The 27,267-nt window shown below is 41.5% G+C and overlaps 1 protein-coding gene across 8 annotated transcripts in view; it reads left to right on the forward strand.

Moving 5' to 3' along the window:
• PPP2R5C (protein phosphatase 2 regulatory subunit B'gamma) overlaps positions 1–27,267 on the forward strand; it is a 91,235-nt gene that overhangs the window by 50,548 nt on the left and 13,420 nt on the right. For 7 of the 8 annotated variants that reach the window (XM_077323718.1, XM_077323723.1, XM_077323716.1 and 4 more), the window contains 9 exons: positions 13,983–14,182; positions 15,939–16,049; positions 17,385–17,477; positions 17,567–17,697; positions 20,416–20,475; positions 20,840–20,948; positions 22,795–22,848; positions 25,809–25,979; positions 26,640–26,767. In XM_077323718.1, the coding sequence (XP_077179833.1) occupies positions 13,983–14,182; positions 15,939–16,049; positions 17,385–17,477; positions 17,567–17,697; positions 20,416–20,475; positions 20,840–20,948; positions 22,795–22,848; positions 25,809–25,979; positions 26,640–26,767 (1,057 nt within the window). The remainder of the gene's footprint in view (positions 1–13,982; positions 14,183–15,938; positions 16,050–17,384; positions 17,478–17,566; positions 17,698–20,415; positions 20,476–20,839; positions 20,949–22,794; positions 22,849–25,808; positions 25,980–26,639; positions 26,768–27,267) is intronic. The other variant, XM_077323717.1, reaches the window with a different exon arrangement.

The following is a 27,267-nucleotide window of genomic DNA, read 5'->3' on the forward strand; positions in this document are numbered from 1 at the left end:
CTTGGGAAGTGGTGGTTCAGGTTGACCTCAACCAAATGCCTGGTGGAGGAGCTCCCTTTTGCAGGCCCTACAGAACTGTTCAAGTTCCGTCAGGGCCCTGATGTCCTCTGGGAGCATAACCCATATATATTAAGGTTTGGCCAGCAGACTAGAAACAGAAGGAGCACTCAAAGAAGCTACAGATTTGACAGTCCCAAGTATCATGACTCAGAGATGGAAGGAAGGCAAGATGCAGGAGCACTATGTTTAAAAGAATTTCTACTGTGTAATTAGAGTCCAGTGTCACCTTTAAGACCAGCGCAGTTTTATTCAAGGTATAAGCGTGTGTGTGCATGCACACTTCCAGGTGCCACTGGACTCAAACTTTGTTCTGTTGCTTCAGACCAACACAGACAACCTACCTTAATCTATTGTGGCATTACTCTTTGCCTTCACACCAGTTCACAAAAAACAAGAACGGCTAACAAATACCAAAAGCTCTCACAAATTACAGTAGATCAAGATGGGTATGTCTCTCTGTAGCAGTATAAAAGAGCAAGAATCTAGTAGCACCTTAAAAACTTATAAAATTTTGGCAGGGTATGAGCATCCGTGACTCACTGCTCACTTGAAAGATCATACCCTGCCACAAATTTTGTTAGACCTTAAGGTGCTACTGGGCTCTTGCTCTTTTCTACAGGAACAATTTACAATAACCAGCACCAGAACCTTTAATGAATATAAGCTAACTGCAAACATGTATATACAACAGAAAATCAACAAAAAGATCAAGAACTAAAGGGTGCCACCTAGGAACTCTATGGGGCACCACCACCACAGAAGAGACCTATTCCTCATAGCTACCTATAATAGCTATAAAGGTAGGGGGCACACAATGTATACAGGATCTGGTATAAAGGGCTGCTTGGAATAATCCATTAGGAGGAAGAGGAAGAAGAAGAGTTAGTTTTTATATGCCGCTTTTTCCTACCAGAAGGGGTCTCAAAGTGGCTTAGAATCACCATCTCTTTCCTTTCCCCGTAACAGATATCCTGTGAGGGAGGTGAGGCTGAGAGAGCACTGATATTACTGCTCATTCAAAACAGCTCTATCAGTGCTGTGACGAGTTCAAGGTCACTTAGCTGGCTGTGTCTGGAGGAGCAGGGAATCAAACCTGGCTCACCAGATTAGAAGCTGCTCTTTTTAACCACTGTACCATGCTGGCTCTTAAACAGTACATGAACATGAGAAGACAGCAGGTAGGGACCAGTGCTAGAAGGGCTTTGAATATTTGGAAGAAGACAAATAATTCTATTTAGACAACTGAGGAACCTCCAATATTTAGCCTTTTTGTGATGGTATTAAGATCCCTGTGTGCTTAATCAACAGTTTTCTTAAGCCACACTACTGATGTATGGTAGATTTTTTGTTAAAAAATATTTCTTATATGCTTAATCTATAAAATGTATGACAGACCTAAATACACTCAATAGATAAAATGACTAGAGATGTAAAAGCACAAGGAGAAAAAATAACATTTGGGGGAGATCTTTTCCTCCCATTCCCCACCCTGGCAGATCAAAACTACTAATATTGTTGACATTCACAATATTTTCAAGAATTTTTGTTTAAATTTAAATAATTTTGAAAATTAATATGCTACAATATTTCATGATGATACACCGCTAAAGAATTAAATTACTAAATACCAATCACTTTCATTAGCTATAGAATTTGTTTTCTGGCTTCATTTTTTCTTTTTTCTCATCTCTTAGATAGCAACAATTAAAGATACATATGGTATGGTAGCCGTAGAGTGTACAAGTCTGCAGCGCTTTCTCAAATATATAGTATAATTTTTTCTTAAATAATGAAATTGATACTTTTAAATTCTGCAAATATACAAAACAGTATGCTAATTATAAGCCAGCCTGGTGTAGTTGTTAAGAGCGGTGGCCTCTAATGTGGAGAACCCCCCCCCTCGCCACATGCAACCAGCTGGGTAACCTTGGGCCTATCACAGTTCTCTCAGAGCTCTCTCAGTCCCACCTCCTTTATAGGTTGTCTGTTGTGGGTAGGTGATTGTAAACTGCTTTGAGATTTTTTCTCAAAGTTTAATCTTTCCAAAATTTAACACCCCCTTCCCCAGCTGATTTTTTTCTCAAGGCTTTAAAATTTATAAAAGTTTTACATCTCTAAAAATGATCAACTGAGAAACAAAAACAGTTACAATTAATTTAAAATTCAAATGATTAATCATCATACCATCATATATTTACGTGCAGCTCAAAGCATTCACTCTAGATGGTACACATGTAACATTAGATCAGCATTTTAGAAGAGACAAGTCTGGTCTTGCAAGATTCTTGGGAGGGTCTCTCCACTCCGAGTTACTTGGTAGGCTGGCTATTCACCAGTCAGCCCGCCTGATTAAATTTCTTCTGCCTGCCTTCAACCATAGCCTTCTACAGTGGGGTTATGGGCGTGATGTTTGACACCTGTTTTGTTTTTTAGTTGTTGGATTTTTTTGCACACCTGGCTGTCCTCTCAGTTTCAGATAAATATATTTTCAATTTGATTTGATGTATGGCCCCAGTCCATGGATTTAATTATCCACAGATTGGGTCATGTTTAGAATCAGGGATACTGACGAACAGGGGACCTGCAAAGACTTGTAATGATTACATCTCATTTACCCCCTTCCTGACTATTTCTTCTTTTCCTTCACTGAAACCTCTCATAGGCCCTCTTCTCCTCTGTAATCTGAAACTGGTGTTCACACACTAAAGAAATATTCACTCAAGGAACTCAGGCTAAGATATAGGGCACTGAACAGTGGAACGGAATAATATAGACAGATTTCATCAGATCTTGAGAGTTGAGCAGGCTCAGTAATTGGATGGGAGACCATCAAGTTTAGAATTTGAAGAGGAAGGCAATGGCAAGGTCTTAAGGGCAAAGGCGCCTCCCGATTATGGTGACCAGATTTTACCATTGGTAAAGCGGGACACCATTGACTTGGGGGGGGGGGTTCTTGATTAAAAATTTGGTCTATATGGAGCAACAAAAATTTGCATAGAACACAAAAATAGTATTGTAATATATATTTCTTAATAATTTCAACATAAGTGCAATTTGCCAGGTGCCCCCAGATTTCCCTCCAAAAGTGGGACAATCTGGTCACCTTACTCCTGATGTTTGTAAGGTTTCTGCTGGTTGTTTCAGTAGTTTGATGTTTTAAAATCCTTGGTTGGATTCAGCCAACTTTTGTTCAATCTTGCCCAATTGCCCTACTTATAACAGCGCTTGTCATGTATGGCTTTTGTCACATACGGCTTAAGTTTGGGTCCATCCATTTATATTGTTCATTTAAGAGAAATTCCCTTTAAGCCTGCATGGTGTAGTGGTTAAGAGTGGCGGTCACAATTCTGGAGAACCAGGTTTGATTCCCTAGTCCTCCACATGCAGCCAGCTCAGTGACTTTGGGCTAGTCACAGTTCTCTTAGAGCTGTTCTGGTTCAACAGTTCCCTTAGAGCTCTCTCAGTCCACCTATCTCACAGGGTGTCTCTGGTGAGGAGAGGAAGGGAAAGGTGTTTGTAAGTCACTTTGCGACTCCTTCAGGAAGCAAAAAGCAGAGTATAAAAGACCAACTAATTAACATCCGTTGTTTGTAGGGTTGTACTGTCACCTGTTATAAATTTAGATATCCTCTTTCCAGGGTTACATGAAAATTTTTAAATTACATTTCTCATTAGAATTGATCCCAGGTATTTGTTTATCACAATTTGGCAAAATTGCCATTTGCATTACTTCATCTTTTTTTTCTTTCTTCCTAATATATCTTATACACTAAAACTGCCTAAGGTCTTTACTGTTCAATAAGAATAGCATCAATTTTTTTTCTTTAAATTATGTTACTTAATTTATTTAAGCACAGAAAGATGTGTTTAATAGAATATACTGTTACCATTTTGTCTGTTCTAGTGTCCATTTAAATCTTCATCAAACTCATTCTGAAATGAGATTTACCTCTCCTTTTTCCTAGTTTGCTCTGAAGTAGATAGATAATTGTCAAATAATTCAGTATGTGTTTTGCTTTTTTTTTCCAGTCAATATGGGGCTCTTCTACTGAAGAAAAAAAGGCTTTTACTCCCAATGGAGAAGGGTTTGCACATTGATCTAATTTTCTATTGTAAGACCTGACTTTGCATATTTTCCTCCAAAAATTAGATCCTAATGAGCTTACAAGACTCTTCAGGGAATTTTGGATAAACAAGGAATTAATTTATGTTCCCTAACTTAAAAACAGTTAACAGCCATAAAAATAGCGGTATAAACTAGCTTTTGTAACAGGCTGAAAAAATTATGCTTCTGTAGGTATATTTAAGTGTATACTTAATTAGCACATGCTGGCAGGGGCTCATGGGAATTGTAGTCCATGGACATCTGGAGAACCACAGTTCGTCCACCCCTGGTCTAGCCTATGCTTCATGTGAAGGCAGCTAATATTTAATAGAATTTAGGTGAGTTTGTAGGGAAAGGTGGTTGCAGTAGTGTTTGCATATAAAGCAATTTGAAAAAGGTGGTGAAAGAATCTCTTCCACTTGGGCCTCAAAAGAGAAACATTTATTTAAAGCATTTTGGCATTTTGAGACATTAGGGGTCTCACATTTGGTTAAAAGTGACACTGGTATTGTGCCAGTTGTCATAAGAATGGTTTTATGTTCATAAACAGCTGTCATTTAGCACCTTCTTTGTGGTTACTAAGCTATCTGCTATCAGTGGTCTCCTAGTAACACTGACTAAAGCTGTAATTGAATTTCGCTTTGCATGGTATGTTTACTTGGATATGCTCCTATGTTGGTTTTTTGCTTCCCCTGATTTTTGAGCATGCAGCTTGGAATATCTAAATATGCAGAACCTTAATAAATGTTATAGCTGCTTCTTCCTTATTATGGAACATGTTAATTGACATACAAAGCATGATGCTAAAATGTTGCAAATTGAGCAAGATTTCAAGTTCCTCAGCTTGCCTCCTACTGTATGATTTTCTTTAGTCCTAGTGAAAAGTGTTGAACTATTAGGATGAAACTACTGTTAATGAGCTTACACTAACCTGTTACATAAAAATAAGATTGGACAACTAACATACATACTGAAGTAACCTGTTTCCTATTTATAGCTAACTAAGTCTGTGCAAGAAAATCTCACTATCTGTGGAGCCAGAAATGGGTCACAGAAGTTGTCTTTTAGGAAAATAAGTGGGTTGTGTATTGTTCACTCCTGTTTATTTTCTCCCTTCAGATCAAACTCTATTTTTCTGATGAAGCTGTTGCTTAGCTGTTGTAGTCCTTGTTCTTCCCTACATACATTTTTAATCTAGGTTTACATCAGTGTTAAAAAACAAACTTAAATAATTGGCTTGCATTAAGTATAACATAATCTTCGTTTTCTTTTTTTTTTTGAAGATTATGTTATACTTAATGCAAGCCAATTATTTAACGAAGATTATGGCATCCGGCCCTCTCAATTCATGGCAAATAGATGGGGAAGAAATGGAGATAGTGACAGATTTTATTTTCCTGGGCTCCAAGATCACTGCAGATGGGGACTGCAGCAAAGAAATTAAAAGACGCTTGCTCCTGGGGAGGAAAGCTATGGCAAATCTAGACAGCATCCTAAAAAGCAGAGACATCACCCTGCCAACAAAAGTGCGTTTAGTCAAGGCTATGGTATTCCCAGTTGCAATGTATGGCTGCGAAAGTTGGACCATAAGGAAGGCCGAGCGTCAAAGAATTGAGGCTTTTGAACTCTGGTGCTGGAGAAGACTCTTGCGAGTCCCTTGGACTGCAAGGCGAACAAACCGGTCAGTCCTAGAGGAGATCAACCCTGACTGCTCTTTAGAAGGCCAGATCCTGAAGATGAAACTCAAATACTTTGGCCACCTCATGAGAAGGAAGGACTCCCTGGAGAAGAGCCTAATGCTGGGAGCGATCGAGGGCAAAAGAAGAAGGGGACGACAGAGAATGAGGTGGCTGGATGGAGTCACTGAAGCAGTAGGTGCAAACTTAAATGGACTCCGGGGAATGGTAGAGGACAGGAAGGCCTGGAGGATCATTGTCCATGGGGTCGCGATGGGTCGGACACGACTTCGCACATAACAACAACAAAGTATAACATGTAATTCCTAATTGATTGTGACAACCATATTGATTTAAAACTGAATTAAACTTTATGCAGTCTTGGAGAGTGCACTACAATTGTTTTGGAAGTTTAGTACTTTTGCAACTTAAAAAAAATGGCAACATATTCTCAGGATTTAGTGTGGTTACTAAGTTACATTAGTTTTTATTATCATTTCACCTCATGCATCCTATTCTTGATTCTACCTGACCTTTTCCCCTCCTAGTTAAATGAAATATTTTATTTTGAACTTTTCAAAAGCCTCTTGTGTGCCATTACAGAAGTAGAATACAAGCAGGTGATTTGTCTCTTTCCTCTAGTCCCTGTACTGGGCCAGGATCATCAAAATCAAAATATATAATAATGTGGCAGGGTGGGACAGCCAAAGACCAACTAATAAGAAAGTAGATATAGAGGCCACTAGAAAGAAGGAAAGAAAATTTCCTGTGAGTAAGATGGGGAAGAGAGTGAGATTGCTGTAAGTCAGGGGTAGTCAAACTGCGGCCCTCCAGATGTCCATGGACTGCAATTCCCACGAGCCCCTGCCAGCGAATGCTGGCAGGGGCTTGTGGGAATTGTAGTCCATGGACATCTGGAGGGCCGCAGTTTGACTACCCCTGCTGTAAGTAGATATCTCAGAAACAAGGCGGAATGGGGAACATCTATGGCAGCCTTTTTTTTTTCTTGCTGCCAAGAAACCCCTAAAACATTCTTTGGGTTTCAAGAAACCCCGAAGGGTGTGATCATGCAGAATATGTTTGGGAAGCATAGATGTATACATGCCTACCTGGGCCCTCCCCCTTCCTACCCCCTCCAGCCCCATCATTGGCCATTGGGGGGGGGGGCAGGGAGACGTGTCCATATCATGTCACCTCATAAATGTTTAACTAATTTTTAAAATGCATACAAATTAATAACTCCCACTCATTTGAGAAACCCTTCCAGGGCCATCAAGAAACCCCAGGGTTTCACAAAACCCTGGATGAGAAAGTCTGATATATGAGATAAAGTCACCCCTGGATATAAGCTCTATAGTCAGGGCATGGAGAGATGGGAGAGTAACCATTGGGTATTTACCATGAAGGGTCCTTCTCCACTGAAGAAAGGAGGACATCTAGATGGATAACTCCAATCATCTACTCAGGGAGGCAGGAACTACTTTTTCTTCATCCTGTCTCAGCAGGAGTCAGGTACATCCAAAAGCCATAGTCAAAGCAAGACTATGAAACTGTATATAATAGAAAAGTTTTAACATTAACTTAAATGAGTAATAATATAGAACAGTTAGCGCAGGAAGAATCTAGGTACAACTATAAAAGGCAGTTAATTGTCCTACAAGTAGACAATGACTTGGGTGGAACAAGATGTCTTCTTTTCCTCAAAAGAGAAGGGACCCTTCACAGTAAATTTCCAGTGGTCATTCTCCCTTTGAGGCAGAAGACATCTTGGGAGGACTTCCCATATCAGTGTCTAATTTTCTGGATGGGTCATCATAATCCGTGTCTGGTAGATTCTTCTGCTGGACGCAACATCAGCTGAGCTGTATACAGGGAACTTATTATACTTGACAAACCAAAGACCATGCCACCGCCTGCATACTTCTTCCACTGTGTCATTCTTGGCAATGGCTGCATTAGCTGCCGCACTTCTCATCGAATTTGAATAGTTATTCAAAAGTTCGAAGCTTATAGGCTTCTATAATACATGCTTTGAGACAGCTGCTCATGACAGATCTGGACCTTTTATTCCCCAAGTTCAGTGAGGAGATGGAAATGAATAGATCATTGGCTTTACTAATACACTCTGTGCTGAGTATGTATGTTTTCAGAACTCTCCTAACACCTAGCCTGTGTCAGAGACTTTCAGATGTATAGGATTTGAACTGAAGCAAGGTAGGTTAATCTCTTGAGATCTGTGAACAATAGAATTGGCCTTAAATCTGAAAACTGGGTCGTTGATTCTACTGTATCCTTATGGAAGGTACATAATTCAGATTAGAGCCCCGTTTTACAAAAGTGATGGCCACTAAACAAAAAGCCTTTATTCTCAGACACTATAAAAAGGCCTATTTAGTAGGCTCAAATGGCGATTCTGTTAGCTATGATAGTACAGTATGCTATTTCCAAGTTGGAGATCTGTGCCTCCATCAGAAGTAGCATTGTAGATAAAACTACCACTTGTCTTCCAAGAGTTATCATTCGTAGACCTCTGTCTCGGCCTCCTATAAAAACCAGGATAAACTTGTTATGAGGACTCATTGTGATTATTTTTTCCTCCTACCTCAACAAGAAATGTATTATGTGTGAACTTGTGTATCTTATTGCTTGACTGCCTCTTAGGTGCAAGCATAGGATCTGTGGCTTCTACTAGCCCAGTCTCAAAAGTTGCCCCATTCAGTTTCCACACGGTTTCCAATTTTAGCTGCTCTAGATGAGGATGGGACTGGGCCCTGGTATAACATGTCCACTGTAGTGCTAAGAACCATGGCCATTAAAGTAAAAAGAAAAAGAGAGAGAGAGCTACTGCAGTGGTCTCTACCTGTTGCTCCCTGATCTTCTGGATCAGTTTTGGTAGAACTGGAATTGGAGGGAAGGTATGCAGTAAATCTCTTGGCCATTCTGGCATTTAGGCATTTGCAGCCTCTACACATGGGGGATGGTATCTGGAGAAGAAGAGCTGGTTTTTTGTACCCTGCTTTTTGCCACCCATAGATGAGATTGAGAGAGCTCTGAAAACTGTGATTGGCCCAAGGTCACCAAGATAGCTGCATGTGGAGGAGTGGGGAATCAAACCCAATTATCCAGATTAGAAGCTGCAGTTTTAATCACTACACCAAGCTGGCTCTATGGTGAAGAATCAACCTGTTTAATGAGTGACAGGCAATGTGAAACGATCCACTGGTGGAAGACTGACGTGGCTGAAAACCAGGTTGAATAGATCCTTCTTTCAAAACTATTCTTTCTCTTGGATCTTCTGATGCCTGAGCTAATTTGTCTGCACATCCACTATTCCCTGCTTGGAAGCATCTGAGAGTAATTGCTGCAGAAGACTAGAGTGGAATCTGCCCCATTGTACTAAACCTATGTTTGTCTCTGCTGGTTCCAGCTGATCCCTCTGTTTTTTTGTTTAAACCTAGAGAATGTGTGTTAGGCAATAAAGCAATAATTTTCAAAGTGCCTTTGATCAGGGCATATTAAAATTCTAGGGAAACTTTTATTTTTGCCTCTGGTCTTAACTAAAATCTGGTTGAGTGTATCTCCAAACCATCTGTCCCCTTGGAATGTGTACGCCAGTACTATTGCTTTGGAATGGTCATCTGTTTGCCATGTGCGTAGCCCTAATACTCTTCTGGTGGCTGTGGCAAAAACCAAGGCTCTTGACAAAAGATCAAGTAGTCCAAAGTTGCATCTGCCAAAAGAGATGTAGCTTTAAGAAGTCTGTAGGCATCCTCAAAAAGCTTACAGTTCTTGTCTGGAATGAGCTGCAGTGCATCCCTAGTCCAGAATGTAGCCTCCGTAGACACAATAGAAGCAGAGGTGGATGCTCTAATAGTCATTGCTGTGGTAGCGCATATAGTATTAAAATGAACCCTGTATCTGATGAACTTCTGATAGACTGCAATTGATGGCTATAGAACGAGTTATGCCAACAATAAAAGTGCATGCAAAACTGGAGCATGTCCAGAGGAGGGCTATGAAGATGGTGAGGGATTTGGAGACCAAGTTGTATGAGGAAAGGTTGAGGGAGCTTGGCCTGTTTAGCTGGAGAGAAGATGACTAAGAGGTGATATGATAACCATCTTCAAATACTTTAAGGGGCTGTCATATAGAAAATGGAGCAGAGTTTCTCTAGAGCAGGGGTAGCCAGCATGAGTAGGGGCTCATGGGAATTGTAGTCCATGGACATCTGGAGGGCAGCAGTTTGACTACCCCTGCTCTAGAGGGTTGGACCAAAACCAATGGGTTGAAATTAATTTCTTCAGGAGGTAGTGGGTTCTCCTTCTTTGGAAGTTTTTAAGCAGAGGCTGGATAGTCATTTGACAGAAATGCTGGCTTTATGAATTTAGATGGGTGGGCAGGAAGGGATGTACCAGTGTTTGTCTCTAGTGGCCCTTCCTTGCATATCCAGGGAATTGCTGCCACTCTTGGATGGTAGGTGAATTTCCTCCAGGCCAGGCTGGATTCTGGAGATTTTTGATGAGGGGGCCACTGTGGGTGGGCAGATAGTTGTGAGTTCCTGAATTGTGCAGGGGGTTGGACTAGATGACACTTGAGGTCCCTTCCAGCTCTATGATTCTATGAAAATGGCTGCCACTTGGGGTTTGCTGAATAGCGCAGCCTTTCTCAACATTTTACCATTGAAAAAGCCCTGAAACATACTTCAGGCTTTGAGGAACCCCAAAAGTGGTGTAATCATTCTGAATATGGTTGGAAATCATAGGTGTGTACATGCCCACATGGCTATCCATTTGAATCTATCAAAATAGTTTAGGTTAGTGGTAATGGTAGTTCTTTGACTTAAAAAATCTTATAGAATGTTCTGGAATCTTTATCTAGGTTAGCTTAGCGTGTTACCAACTGCACCAGGCGCAGCTACTAGCACCCTACCTGTCCATGGATCACTTGGCCACAGTAATTCATGCAGCAGTCACCTCCAGATTGGACTTCTGTAACTCACTCTATGCAGGCCTACCCTTCTCCCTGACCTGGAAATTGCAGCTGGTATGAAATGCAGCTGCTAGGGTCCTCACTGGGACATCTTGAAGGGCCAACATCCAGCCAGTGTTGATGCAGCTGCATTGGTTGCTGGTTGCGGTCTGGATCAGGTTCAAGGAGGGAGAACTTAGAATCAAGTAAGTTAGAAAACATCAGGGGAAATAACTCATCAACAAAAGGTATATGGGTGGGAATATGGGCCTTCAGGGTTACTTAAAAGTGGAGTTGTACTGTTGCCATCAAACCTTTGAGGCTAATCTTGATGTGGAGAATGAGCACAGGAATCCCAATCTGGATCAGGCCCTGCTGCAGGTTTACTCAAGAGGTACCACTGGAAATTCACAACTACAGTATGGCTGCAAGCTCCCACGGTGAATTTGTGTAGTTCATAACGTAGTTAGGCTCTGAGGTGGAGGTTTTTCACATCATCTGCTTTCTGATTATTTTTAAAGTGAGGATGCTTGGCATTGAACCTGGACTTCCCGCTTACAAAGTAGATCCTTTGTCACTAAACCACAGCCTTACCCCAGCCCCCTCTACACCTACTAATTTTGGACATCTCACTAGTATACAATGTATTCTAGATCCCCCCCCCTTTTTTTTTTTGTAATTACACCTCAGGTTTCCAAGAGTTTAAGGCAGCTGACAGATACAAGATTAAAGCTTTATGATAATTCTACAAACAATAAACATTCAGTAAAAATTGCATCATATTAGGTACAACTGTGTCTTGCAACAAATAACAAAAATTAGCAAATGTTACTTAGCTTGTTTAGCTTACTTGACCAATGTCAGAATCATGACTCAGTGGACTTTTAGCTTGAGCCAACCATGACTGTTCTTCCTGCTGATTAATCAGTCTCAGAGTCGAAAATCTTGAGGTGGTGTCTGATTTAACGCATCTTGGCCACAGTAGTCAGCTATGTGGAAATTCAATGCAGGCTTTTTCCCCCAGTCTGAATATGTCTTGCGCCTCCTGTTTGCATGTGCAGAAATGCAGGACTGAATTGGGACCAAGCGTACACTGATGTTTGTTGGGGCAGTAAAGTAGGCATAATAAACTTTTTAAAAACACCAAGCTCTTGTGCCCTTGCCATTTTGGTTTAATCTGAAATGTAATTTTAGTCATGTTAAACAGTTCATGTTTTAGGCTGTCATGCCCTCCTTCACCATAGATTTCTGGCAGTGTACTGGCTCAGGGATTTTCCAAGTAAAATATAGGTGGCAAGTTGCATAGGCAAATTACTATATGTACTATATAAATGGACTACATGTATGAGGAAAGGCTGAGAGACTTGGGAATGTTCAGCCTGGAAAAGAGGAGGTTGAGAGGGGACATGATAGCTCTCTTGAAATATTTGAAAGGTTGTCACTTGGAGGAAGGCAGGGAAAGGTTCTTGTTGGCAGCAGGGGATAGGACCCACAGTAATGGGCTTAAATTACGCATAGAACGATACTGGCTAGATATCAGGAACAAAACTTTCACAGTCCGAGTAGTTCAGCAGTGGAATTGACTGCCTAAGGAGGTGGTGATCTGCCCCTCATTGTTGGTCTTTAAGCAGTGGCTGGACAGATCCTTATCCTGGATGCTTAAGACTGATCCTGCATTGAGCAGGGGGCTGGACTAGATGGCCTGTATGGTGCCTTCCAACTCTAGGATTCTATTTCATGGGCAATGTTAAAAATATTTTTATGGTAGTCTGGCAATTTCAACCTACATATTTGCCACGTTTACAGGTTATGTGGAAATACCCTGTTTTAATCCTGCCATAATGCCAACCTCATACTGTATCCAAAGGACTAGGTATTTTTTGAACTTTTTATTTAAATATCTTTGTTTACCAACAAAATATACTGTGTAGGGATTATATAACAAGGACAGGATGTATGCAGATATGCAAAAAATAGAGGAAGAAAAGGTATAACACATCACCACAAGCTGAAGTACAACACTTTAAGAACATAAGAGAAGCCATATTGAATCAGGCCACTGGCCCAGTCACTTCAACACTGTCACACAGTGGCCAAAACCCAGATGCCATCAAAAGGGCCATAACACCAGAAGCCCTCCCACAGTTGCTCCCCCAGCACCAAGAATACAGAATATCACTGCCCTAGGCATAGTATTTCATCTAGCACTTGTGGCTAGGCACTGTTGGACCTCTGCCCCATATGGTGGTCCAGTCCCCTATTGAAGCTGTCTATGCTTCTGCCGCCACCACTTCCCACAGCAGTAAATTCTGCATGTTAAATACCCTTTGGATCAGTGGTCTTCAACCCCCGGTCTGGGGACCAGTTGGTACCGGGCCGCGGCTCCTCCTCGTCCTCCGCTCCGGCTGCTGCCTCGGGGGCTGCCCTGCCACCGGCTCATCTTTGGTGCTCTCCAGTGGCTGCCATGGCTGGGTCTCCCCCTCGGCATTGCACCGCGCAGCTGCTGCTAGCAGTGCCCCCCAGCGGGAGGCGGGAAGGCAGGGAAAGCAAGTGCAACAGGGGTCCAGGCAGCGACATCCCCCAGCAAAAGACTACCCCCCCTCCTGGGCCTCAGTAAAATTGTTAAGTGTTGACCGGTCCCCGGTGATAAAAAAGGTTGGGGACTACTGCTTTGGATGACTAAGTGCTTTTTAAAATGTTCTAAGTCTCCTGCTCATTTCATTGAGTCCCCACAAGTTCTTGTATTGTGAGAAAGGGGGAACAGTACTTCTTTCTCTACCTTCTCTATCCCATGCATAATTTCGTAAAGCTCTATCATGTCACCCCTCAATCTTCATTTCTCCAAGCCAAAAAGCTTTAACCTGTTTTAACTTTCCTTCATAAGGAAAGTATTCCATCCCCGTAATCATTTTAGTTGCCCCTTTCTGCACCTTTTCCAATGCTGTAAAAAAAAAAAAAAAGATTCCGGTACATTGACAAAACCTGTACACAGCGTTCCAAATGAGGCCACACCATAGATTTTTTTTTTCTCAGCCAATACAATTTTGCTTTTTGTCTTCTAGGTTTTCCCCCCTTCTCTCTCAGAAAAAAAGTTTCTGTATTCTTTCATAGTACTGTCATCTTTTATAGTACCGACAGCATATAACAACAAAATATTTTTGCTCCCCCCGCAGATGTTCCCCCCGCAGAGCAAGAAAAGCTCTTTATTCAGAAGTTGCGACAATGTTGCGTCCTTTTTGACTTTGTGTCTGATCCACTAAGTGACCTAAAGTGGAAGGAAGTAAAAAGAGCTGCTTTAAGTGAAATGGTAGAATACATCACGCATAATCGCAATGTGATCACAGAGCCTATTTACCCAGAAGTAGTACACATGGTAAGTGATTTAAATGAAATTATTCTCAGAATTAAGCAGCTTTGTTGAGGAGGATTTTGAATAAAGGGTTTTCTTCACACTTTCTTCTGTGCTACATAACATAACTTTTTCAATGGTATATATTATTAGTACTTAGAACTGCAGGGATGACTTGGCTTTCTAGAGTATTTTATGCCTTGAGGCTTGTTATTATAACAAATGCAGTGAAATTTCACCATGATAGCAGCATGAACCTGTGCCTCACTGGCTTCAGTAGAACAAGTTTTACTTTTGTTTTTTTTTATGAATATCCCTACGGTTCACCAATTCTGTTCTGTGTTTGCAAACCAGCACTTCATTGTCAGTATCCGCAAGAGTAGTCAACCTGTGGTCCTCCAGATGTTCATGGCCTACAATTCCCATGAGCCTCTGCCAGCATTTTCTGGCTGGGGCTCATGGGGATTGTAGTCCATGAACATCTGGAGGGCCACAGGTTGACTACCCCCTGAGTTAAGGCACATCCTGGTTTCACTTTGAACTGTGGCCTTAGAAAGAAAAGCTGCCAAAAGATCACAGTTTTGAAAAAGAACAGCAGTTTTGCTTATCTTCTGAATACAATGGAAATTTCTGTTTCAAAACCCTTTTCCTAATTGATCGAAGCACTTCTTGTACATTATCTCAGTTAATTTTTCAACAGCCCTGTTAGGCAATTTTTGCAAACAGATGCTGAGACTGTGAGATACCGGCTTGTCTGCTGTTCCCCAGCAAGCTCATGTCTGAGCTGTGATTTAAACCCAGGACTGTGGAGTGGTGGCTGTTCTGGCTAGCACAAGAATACCGGATGATCATCTAAGTGCTGATGCAAATGAGAACTGGAGAGGAATGAGGACTGTGTCTGATTGCTCCTTTAGAAAAATATTCTGCAATCTCCTTCCCTTATCTAAGACACAAAAAATCTCTTGTAGCAAAGAGAACATGAAGCTGAGATATGCAGAATTAAATTCTCAACAGCAAATATTACTAAACTGAATTAAAAATAATTGTTAGGTTGTGTGAATTCATGCAGGATTCCTGTATGAAGGCTTCATGTAAAAAGATAAGTGCCACTCACTGATTCTCACAGAGAGCCTATTAGCCACTGCCATCAACGAAAAAAGCCACATTAACTTCTCTCCCTGCTACGAGGCCTGCACCTGAGGGAAGGTTACCTGGGTTCCTCTGGCAGTGGTTATTTTTTTGAGGGATTAATCTGCTATCCACAAGCTTCCCGGCCCTAGGGAAGCACGCCTATCTTTAACCAGCGTTCCACAGGGTCTGTAAAATGGAGCTCTTCCACCAGGTCTATGGTTGAGGCTGGGGTCGGCGAGGTAGATCTGTGGCCCCCCTGGGCCTCCTGACTCGGAATGAACATTGTCAGACCTCCTTCTCCACCCCCCCCCCTTAACAGTAGGGATCAGGAATGGGGTTTTTCCACCATGTTGGGAGTATTTTAAAGTTTTAATGGGTGATATAATGGTGTTTTTTCTTTAGACATTGTGAGCTGCCACAAGCCGTTTAAGGAGTGGCAGGCAATTAATCTAAATATAATAATAATAATAATCACATTTCCTGAAACATGGCGCAGGTGCCATATTGGGGAATGGTGCCCCGAAGAACTAGAAGTGGTGTGTCAAAGATCAAAGAGGCACATGTGGCTCCCAGTAAACCGAGTATGACTGAAATGTGTATTCAGATTGCTCCTTTTCTGTATCAAGACTTTGGCATGTTTGATTTTTAGTTTGCAGTTAATATGTTTCGCACATTACCACCTTCATCTAATCCAACGGGAGCAGAATTTGACCCAGAGGAGGATGAACCAACCTTAGAAGCCGCATGGCCTCATTTACAGGTACTATGAAGACATCATTTCTTCTGATTAAACACAGAGTGGCTAAAGTTGCTGCTGACTAAAAGATGATAAGCTGAAGTCAGAACACAAGCTGTACTGGCCGGCTGTTTTGGTGTCTTAACGGGTGACCTATCTCTTCTACATTTTGCTTGGTATGAGGTAACGCCGCTTGCTTGCTAGAGCAGGGGTAGTCAACCTGGGATCCTCCAGATGTTCATGAACCACAGTTCATGAAGTTCATGAACATCTGGAGGGCCACAGGTTGACTACCCATGTGCTAGAGGGTCAGTCTTGTGTTCATTGTAAGCTTATCTTGACACGGCATTTTGCTAACCGTTGAAAAATATTATTGCATTAGTGTTTGATGCTATTACTTTTTTTTTTTGTTCGACTAGTACTATAGCTTTGACACATGACGTTTCTGTATGAACAGAAAGCAGGTATATATAAATTCAGTATCTTCGTATTTAATAACAGCATCAGCATCCAGGTCAGGGTGGATAATATGGCGCTTGTGGGTGGTATGCATCTGCAGAACTGCACACATGTCCTTTTGTCTCGGAGGGGGCAACCTGTATGGTTTCCTGTATGGCAGCAGGTGCACCTTGCTCACTTTCAGTCTAGAGAGAGACATTAATATAGTTCCTATGACTAGGTAGATGCTGCTATCCGCATCTCACAGATGTAACTGCTTCAGTCTCTTAAATGCAATGAGATCTGAATCCCGCAATCTGTCTCTGTAGCTCCTGTTTAGATTATATCTACTTTTCCTACCCTAATTGCTGTAAAGGGACGTATTGCCCCGTCTCAATTTGCAAGTCTCCTCTTAACCAAGAATTGGCTCCAAATATGGTGGAACCTGGTTAGCATTAAAGGCGGTAACGTTTGATATCCTTACCATGGAGGCGTTCCCAACTCCATCTCCTGAGTTTGGAACTGCATTCAAGAGAAATCTGCCACGTTTGTGCTACCTCAGGAGCTGAGGTCCTTTTTGAAATTCACAGGTTATGACCAAGCCTGCTGCATTTGGAAATTTAGGGCACAATCTGCTTGGAACTTTTCCTCATGCCCCATTGCAATAAGTGGGAGCTTTACATCACCCCTTTGTTTCACAGCAGCTTGAGCAGGAAACATTCTGGTTAGATTGGGTCCATAGGAATGTAAGAGAGCGCATTTAGAAGGCTGAAGTGAATTAATGCAATCTGTATCTTCAGACTACGATTGAATTTTGCTATAAAAGCTATTTAAAACTGAGTACTACTTAATTGCTTTAAAAAATCAAATTTGTATTTCTGTTTTTTTTAACTAATCTTGTGTTTTGTGGATTTTTTTCAGCTTGTTTATGAATTTTTCTTAAGGTTTTTAGAATCTCCAGATTTCCAGCCTAATATAGCTAAGAAATATATTGATCAGAAGTTTGTATTGCAGGTGAGGTTAAAAAAAATGAATATATCTTCAAACTTTCAATCCAGATTAATGTGAAATCAATTAAACAAGTAAATATGTGTTTCTTGCAGCTTTTAGAGCTCTTTGATAGTGAAGATCCTCGAGAGAGAGACTTTCTTAAGACTACTCTGCACAGAATATATGGGAAATTCTTAGGCCTAAGAGCTTACATCAGGAAGCAAATTAACAATATATTTTATAGGTACGTTGTCATTCTGTGCCGATGCATTTTAATCAGTAAGGTATTCTAAAACGTTTCTGTCTTGAAGTTACTGAGAGGTGTGTTTTGTTGTTCTTGAAGGGGACCCACCGCAAAACTTGCAAGTCAACTTTATTTTGTAATTTTTGTAACATAATTTCAAGATGCACAGGGAAAACCAAACCAGAGGAGGAAAGTAACAGAAGATCTGGAAACAGGATTTGGATTCATCCACTTCTTGTGTGAGGGCAGCTCTTGTGCTGTGTTGATTTCCAAAGAGCAAACAATGATATTTGACATCCCTAAGGTTATAACTCTGTTGTTTAACCATAGGCATTTTTCCTATTCCCATAAGACAAGCTTTCTGTTACGTAGATTAAAAAAAACAATTGTTTCTTTGTACAGTCATGCAATCGCAGGTGATATATTAGCTTATGTGGACCATCTTTTTATTTGATATCTTGGTACACTGATAATATAAAATCAGGCTGAAAAAAAAATAAAGGCTTTAAAACCCACATACTTGCTTGCCTTCCCCCCCCCTTTCCTCCCCTTGAGGCATATTGAGCTATATTGACACTGCCTGCTTTTAGCTCATCTTTCTACATTTTTTTTCTGCCTTGTGCATTTTCCCCAATAGGGAACATATGGTACTGCCCCTTAAAGAGTATAATGCCAATTACATTGCAGCTTTTTGCCAGTTCATCCATAAAAGACAAAGGCATCAACTGTAGAGAGAGCTTATCTGGCATACAAATAGTAACAAATATGCATGGGATGGGGCGGGGGGGGGATGCTGTCTAAAAATAGTAATCAAGCCCCAGCTTCTTGCATGCTGCAAGGTTTTAGCTATTCTCTGCCAACATTAACGTTGTGGATGAGTGTGTGTGTTTTCTCAGGATAATAATTCAATAGAGATATGGGGTGGCAGAACTAAAAATATCCCAGCAGGAAGGCTGTGATTAAGACTGGTGTGCACAGTGTCACGGCAGTAATATCCATGCTTGGAGTCGTGCTAAAATAGAATGGGATTTAATGGTACTATTTCAGCAGGGCCGTGTTTTCTCATTATCCTGATTTCGGAAGCATATTGGATGTTCCCTGGTCTGTTGTCTGCAAAAAATCTCTAGCCCTTTCAGGTATAGAAGGAGATGCGAAAAGCTTGTGGCCAAACAGTGCTAGGGGCTCAGACTAGTGCCGCCTACTTAGGCTGCGGTGCTGAAGCCGCTTTTAAACTTGTAGGTCACACTTGAAGAGTGGCCATCCTACATAAAGGTTTTTAGTTTGCTAATTTGAAAAGTTCTTGGGCTCATGGGGTAGCTTCAGTTTTGCTCTAGTGACAGAGTATAAGTCAGCAAAGCTGTAGAATCTAATACTTTTGGTGTTGATAGCAATAATGTACAAGTGGGTCTAAATTTGCTGAGACTGAAAGGGGAAAAGATCTTGGGGTCAGAGTGTCAGCCCATAGGGTTCAACAGCAAACTCTGGGCTATGAGTTTTTAGGAACGGGATTGAATATAAAATGACCAATATTAAAGGTAAAGGTATCCCCTGTGCAAGCACCGAGTCATGTCTGACCCTTGGGGTGACGCCCTCTAGCGTTTTCATGGCAGACTCAATACGGGGTGGTTTGCCAGTGCCTTCCTCAGTCATTACCGTTTTACCCCCCAGCAAGCTGGGTACTCATTTTGCCAACCTCGGAAGGATGGGAGGCCGAGTCGACCTTGAGCCGGCTGCTGGGATTGAACTCCCAGCCTCATGGGCAGAGCTTTTCAGACAGTATGTCTGCTGCCTTGCCACAAGAGGCTCTATGACCAATATTACAGTGCCCCAAATAGATCTATAGAGCAACCAATATGATTGGGGTTTGGAACATGTTTCCTGTGAGGAATGGCTTAAGGGTCTGGGACTTAGAAAAGAGAGAGAGTTGACAAAGAATATTTTCTCTGTCTCCCAAAATATATGAACTTGAAGGCATCCTGTGAAACTGATCAGCAATGGATTCAGGACGGATAAAAGGATATATTTCTTTATAGGATATATATTAAAAGGATATATTTCTTTATCACAGGCAGTGATTAAAATGTGGAATTTGCTGCCAGAGGATGTAGTGATAGCCACAGGTATGGGCAGCTTTAAAAGGGGATTACTAGCCATGGTGACTGAGAAGAACCTCCATGTTAAGTAGTAGTCAGCCTCCGAAGCCCAGTACCAGGAGACATCAGGGCCTCTTGGCCTCTAAAGCTTGTAACAGGGCAGATAAGGATGGTGTCTAGTGTTTTTAAAATAGCATCTCTGATTGGCCATTTGTATACTTGAATCTGCTTGATAACACTTTTATCCCAACACACACTGGAATGTTGTCCTTACTTGGGGAGCAACCTTGAAGAAGCTGTTCCAGGTTGTACGGAATTCTTATGACCCATTTTTAAACAGAATGAACTATAGGGAGCATATTGTGCACATTATCTCCCATTTGCATTTGTTCCAGATCCAGTTCAGAGTGCTTTTTGACCACGCTAATTGATCAAGATTTACTAAATTGGGGGACAGCATCCTAAAAACTGGGTAGGAAGTAAGAATATTGGAAACAAAAATATTGTTTTTGATGATACCTCAAATGATTGTTATATCTTAAGAAAATATGGATCACATATGTTATCAGGCAAATATGAATAGTCCCATCAGTCCTGCTTGCTCATAACATATTTGTTTTGTCAGGTTTATTTATGAAACGGAACATCATAATGGCATAGCAGAATTACTGGAAATATTGGGAAGGTAAGTTGTGTTATATCCATACATTATAATGACAGCTTTAAAACAGGATGATGTTTGTCTAGATTAAAATGAATTTTAAATCATTTTTACAGCTGAATTGAATTATAACTTCAGGAAGTCATAATCACAAATGTATAAATTCAACTATGCTTTAAAATGAAGTCAAGTCTCTAGTAAAGAATGTGTCTAAACTTTAAAAAAAAGTTTAAAAGTCTGTATTTGCTTTTAATAATTATTTAGACTATAGTCAGAGAAATTTATGTTGAAATCTGTATGGAAACAGCTGGAAATAAATAAAATTGAAATTGAAAATATGATGATGTTTTGTTAATAAAGCCTGAATTCCCAATTTCACCCCCCTCAGTATAATTAATGGATTTGCCTTACCATTGAAAGAAGAGCACAAAATCTTCCTTCTGAAGGTGTTATTACCTTTGCACAAAGTGAAATCACTCAGTGTCTACCATCCACAGGTAAATGACTATGTGTGAATTTTGTTTTAAAAATATATTTTTTGTCGTTTCATAACTTTTATCGAACAGCGAGCACCATATTTAGCAAATGGCAAAAGGGTGTTTGCAGAAATCTCATTCTCGTTTGCAGAGTTAATAACCTAGTCAGTTAAACGTTTGTTCAATACTGAAACCTGATCAATGTTTCTGTACGGTGGTGAGTTTTTAAAAAATCATACAAGCTGACAGAATGGCTTGTTTGCATTTAGGCTCAGACTTTTCGCTGCTATGCACTTATCACAAGACCAGGGCACTTGCTTTGTACCTTCCAAACAGAATTCCACTCTGACTCTGTTGACCTTCGGGGTAAAAGTTACAAGTCTGGCTTTTTACACATTTTGGCTGTAAGTGTGGTTGCTGTCATTTTAGGACATTCTGCGTGCTTGTTGATTTCTGCCCCCTTTGTAAACAGCATCCACAGTTTTTACAAAAATTTAATTTTTAGGTGTTTCTAATTGTTATAGGTCACATCACACAAATGGAGAAGGGAAGTCAACGTGTGTTGAATAAATAGTCTTAAATCCAGATTTCAGATGTGTATTAAAATGCTCTTTCCTCGGATGACTTCCTTGTCTCGTCCTTCAATAAATAGTAGCATGTTTCCATTTACCAGGAAGCGAGGTGGTGTGTGTTTTCTCTTGTGCAGACACAAAGAGCCATCTGGAGAGGCTCAACATTGTGCATTACTATTTTTATAGTGTGAAAAACTCAGCTGCCTTTGGATAAATCCAAGTTCAAATAAAATGCACAATGGGCTGCGGCGATGCTGGACTCGGCCCATTTTTGTTTTCAGTTGCTTGACCTACCTCTGCTCAGTTCCTTACTTCGCTTACCTTTTCCAATCAACACTCCTACGCAGAAGAGGAGGAATATATTCACTCTCCATTTCAAGAGCAAGGGCTTCATCTGGGGAGACAAGGGTTCTTCAGTTCCTCTACTTATAAACATGCAGAATAGGTTCAGTTTAGGTATAGGCAACCATGACCGTAGACTGATTGCAACACATGTCTGCATATTCTTGTTAAAGGTAAAGGTATCCCCTGTGCAAGCACCGGGTCACATCTGACCCTTGGGGTGACGCCCTCCAGCGTTTTCATGGCAGACTCAATACGGGGTGGTTTGCCAGTGCCTTCCCCAGTCATTACCGTTTACCCCCCAGCAAGCTGGGTACTCATTTTACTGACCTCGGAAGGATGGAAGGCTGAGTCAACCTTGAGCCGGCTGCTGGGATTGAACTCCCAGCCTCATGGGCAAAGCTTTCAGACTGCATGTCTGCTGCCTTACCACTCTGCACCACAAGAGGCTCTTCATATTCTTGTTATGAACGAATTTAAAGTCCACTGGCACCTGTAGTCCTGTCATGGTTTGCAGGCAGTTAAATCGGAAGTATCCTTATTTGTTACAGACTTTGGTGTTTTGTAGTGACTTTTCATTTTCTATGCATAGTTGTTCCTGATCAAGTGGAGTTCAGCACCTGATTCAGTTCCTTAGCTAGTATGATAACAGCTGGCATTCAAGGTTTTTTGTCATGGTGGGGGAGAGTATGTAAACTTTAAGTATGTAGTAGTATCTTTCAGTAATAGGACAAACCTTGCATGTAAAATAAAGACTGTGCAGATAAGTGGTTTTATCAGTGCTGTAAAAGTTCTGTCAGAATATATGCCTTTTAAGTTCTAACTCTTCCATGCACAAGGTCTATCCCTTTCTTGCACAGTAGATATTCAGTAGCAACAAAATTTGGATAACTTCTATAGGGTTGTTTTTTGTTTAGCCTAATAATGTTTCTTTTTCCCCCTCCTCAATTCAGCTGGCGTACTGTGTAGTTCAGTTTTTAGAAAAGGACAGCACACTTACTGAGCCAGTAAGTTTTCTCATTTTCTGGGTTTTGCCTTTTTATAGTATATTAACAAAACAAAATGTTTTTGAAACATGTTTGGAATCAACATCTGGTCACTTGGAATAACTCATTAATTGTTAGAGTGCAGTACTGCATGCATTAGTCCAAATTAATGTAAATGTCATATGCCATCTTCAGAATGCTAACCCATATGCTGTTGTGTGCTAAATCTTTTTGTAGAAGAGAGTCAACTTGTAAAATTTTAGTTACAGAGGAACAAATTAGTCTGGGCAACCACTATCAAGGTCTTCCCTTTATTTCTTCCCCTTGTTGCTTATGTTGTCCCCCTACAGCAGAACTCCTGTTTCACAGTCTGTCTAGCAATTTGGTTACAGCCCATCCCTATTCTAACACAGGCCATGGAACAACATAGATGCTCAAGTATAATTGAATGCTTGAGAATACAGGGAGGAAACCAGATACGATGGAAGATGCTTTCTATAAGTTTTGGGAATCATAATGTCCATTTACTGCTAGAGTATCTCCGATCCTACGCTCCTCTCTCCAATACTGTTCAACATCTGTATGTGCCCTCTTGCTCAACTGGTGCAAAAGTTTGGGCTGGGATATCACCAATATGACAACCAGCTCTTCGTCCTGATGGATGACCGCCCTGATTTTCCCCCAGAAGCATTAGCCAGCTGCCTGGAAGCAGTGACAAGGTGGCTCAAGCAGAGTCATCCGAAGCTCAACCCCTCAAAGATGGAGGTTCTATGGCTGAGCAGAAGGGTCCAAGTGAGGAAGCATTCCTACCCAACCTGGACAGAGTGCAGCTATCAGTGGCTCACTCTGCCAGGAATCTGGATGTAATTCTCGATGCCCCCTTCTCAGTGGAGGCCCAGGTCACGAATGTAGCATGGCTGGCATTCTGCCACCTTTGCCAAGCCACGCTACTAGCACACTACTTGGCCACAGTGATCCTTGCAGTGGTCACCTCTAGACTGGATTTCTGCAATGCAGGCCTGCCCCTTCTCTATGCAGGACTGCCCTTAACCTTGATCTGGAAACTACAGCTGGTCCAGAATGCCACGGCATGGATCCTCACAGCAACACCTTGGAGGTCCCACATTTGGCCTGTTCTCCAACAACTACACTGGTTACCAGTTGAATTCCAGATCATACTTAAGGTCCTCATAATCACCTTTAAGGCCATATGCGGTCTGGGTCCAGTGTACTTGAGACCGAGACCGCATATGTGTCCAGTGTACTTTCTGCCTACACCCCTCAAAGAGTTTTATGCTCTGCTTCCTCCAACTGCCTAGTGATCCCTGGCCCCAAAGAAGCTTGCTTGACCCCAACCAGAGCCAGAGTTTCCCCCATCCACCCCAACCTGGTGGAACAAGCTCCCAGAGGAGATCAGAGTCCTGACGGAAAGGGCCTGCAAAAGGGAGCTGGTTGAGGCATTTGGTTGAGGTCAACCAGAACCAACAGCTTCCACTGGGCCCCCAAGCCTCCCTCCCATGAACCTCAACATCCATGAACTTCAGTACCTTGAACTACAGGTGCATTGTATGTTATGGTTATGAATTTACTGTTCTCACTATTTATTATTGTTCTATTGTTATTTATGGTTACCAATTTCTCTGTATTATTCATGTTTCTGTGTTTCACGTGAACTGCCCTGGGACTCTGGGGAGGGCGGTATAAAAGTGTTGTATATCCTTATCCATCAATCAATGGTTCCTCTATATATTTGTGAACCAGCCTTAGGGGTGGAACATGTCTGGTTGTCCAAGTTGGAATAGGGTCAATCAGGTTGCAGCCAGCAACGCTGGTTTTACCCTGATTGGCCCTGCCACTACAGCTCCTGCCTTCCCTCCCTGGACGCTAGCCATGTTCCTCTCAGACATGCCAGAGACAGAGAGAGACACACAGAGGTTTGCCATACCGAACTCAAGCACTGAGCCCTCGTTCCCTCCTATTGCTCCTGCTGCAAGGGAGGCACAGAGAGACACAGAAAGAGCTGCCCCTGCTGTGACAGAGGGAGAGAAAGAGACAGAGAGAGCTGTCCAAAACTGCACACCAGCCCTCCTTCCCTCCTAATTACCTGCTGGGAGGCACACTGATAGACATGCAGCAAGAGGGGGAGAAAGAGAGACACAGAGAGAGATCTGCACTTCCCGGTGTCCCCTGGATCCCAGCGCCCATTGCATTCCTGCTTGCAATGGGCTTTTTTGCTAGTGTGTGTATATATATATATAAGTTATATATATAAGTTATGCAGCCATTTCAGAACAAAGCAGGGCTACCAAGTTTGCTCTGGCTCAGTCCTGATAGAAATTTAATAATGGAGGGAACAGCAAGATGTTTCTTGCTGGGCTTGTGAGCGAAGCTGAGTGTTAAATTGTACATCTAAAGACATCTGCTCATTCAATAACCTAAAAATATTAGATACGATTTGGGTGTGGCCTCTCATGCCACATTAAGTACACAGCAGTCAGAACCAGAAAAGCATTGTAAAAATATACAGAACTCTATGTATTGTTGCACGTGGTAGTGGAAAGCTCTTGCAATGGGCGCCTTTCTTAAGTAACCTCCCTCTCTAGAAAGTATTCCTCTGAAATACAGTGGTTATATTTTGTGCATACACTTAGTACAAGATGTACTTCAGTAATATCTACTTTGAGTAAACACTGAAGGCTGCTGTAGCTGTTACAATGAGGTCGTTCCTTTTAAGGATTTCAGAAGACTGCTTTGTTTGCAGAATGCTTTGAGAGAAAGTGACTTGTAACCCCAATTAACAGGGTTTTGATTGGTGGGAGGCTTCCTGAAATGCCTGATCAATACAATTTTGAGTGAAGAAGTCTTTGAGTTCCAGTCTTCAAATAGTTGTGTAACAGTGGTAGCCTATGCGATGTCCGGAAACCATTTATTTTAGTGTGTTCTAGAAACGGGGCAATTTCCCCTCTTCTTTGTTTCTGCAGGTTGTGATGGCACTACTCAAATACTGGCCAAAGACTCACAGTCCAAAAGAAGTTATGTTTTTAAATGAATTAGAAGAAATTTTAGATGTTATCGAACCATCTGAATTTGTAAAGGTTATGGAACCTCTCTTCAGGCAGCTAGCCAAGTGTGTCTCCAGTCCACACTTTCAGGTAGGTAACTTTAGGAAGTGCAGTACATCACATGGCATTAATTGCTCCTCCTTCGATTTGTGACACAAAACACACCACTTCATTCTGCTGCGAGGTACAGTATCTGAGGCAACAAAGGAATAAGTTCAGATGTGTGAAGTTTCGAGAAACACCAGAAGTGGCATGATCGTGCAGAATATGGTTGGGAAACAGAGCTGTGGACTCTATGCCCTGTTCTTGGCCCCTGTATGAGAAAGGATGTTGGACTAGATCAGTGTTTCTCAACCTTATTAATACCGCGACCCTTTGATACAGTTCCTCATATTGTGGTGACCCCCAGCCATAGAATCATGCAAGTGTTCTTTCGCAGAAATTAAACCAAAACTGACCAATAGCATGAAGATCCATTGTTCGTGATTGTATATAAAAGTTTTTTCCCCCTCGGGTTTCTCAGTTCAGTTCTGCCTCTTGTCCCACCATGCCCATCTCGCTCTTTTCTGCTGCTCCAGACAATGAACACTCTATTTCGATCTACCCTGGCCAGGCTGCTCGCCCTGCCGTGACCCCTGTTAAAGGGCCATTTTAACCCCCAAAGGGATCCTGGCCCCCAAATTGAGAACCACTGCTATAGAGGCTTGTAGTCTACTCAAGTTGCACAAATGTTCCTCTCTTTTTTTTTAGGTGGCAGAACGAGCACTGTACTACTGGAATAATGAATATATTATGAGCTTAATCAGTGACAATGCAGCCAAGATTTTGCCCATCATGTTTCCATCCTTGTACCGGAATTCAAAGACACACTGGAACAAGTAAGGAATTGTCATAGTACGTTGCTTGATCCCTTAAAGTCTAATTCTACATGGCTACTATTCCAAGCAGAGGTTGTGGCCCCAGGAATCAACTTTCCCCCAGGTTGGAAGGGACCATTGGTCAATATATCACTAGGTCCAAAGTATTGCCCACCATTAATTAGTAAGACAAGCCATTAGCTGCAGAAGACTAACTTTAGTGGGGAGATTTTAAGCCAAAATTTCCTGTTGAAATTCTGTGGCAGTAATTAATACTGAGACGTACATTTTCCCTCTTCTTCATATCCTGTTTTTCCCCCTTCCTTCTTCATATATATATCTTATTTCCTGTCATCCACTAGTTTAGAATTCAATTCTGTGGCTGTTTTTATGTCTAAAGAAACTCTTGTTTGAACGGTTGTGAGGAATATTTGTTTCATTGGTTGCTCTGAAACAACCAACTCTGTGGACATGAGGGTTATTGATGGAGGTGACTAAGTGATGAATCTCCCACTTCAATA

Source organism: Paroedura picta, chromosome 2, assembly GCF_049243985.1.
Source record: "Paroedura picta isolate Pp20150507F chromosome 2, Ppicta_v3.0, whole genome shotgun sequence".
In the NCBI taxonomy this organism is placed as follows: domain Eukaryota; kingdom Metazoa; phylum Chordata; class Lepidosauria; order Squamata; family Gekkonidae; genus Paroedura; species Paroedura picta.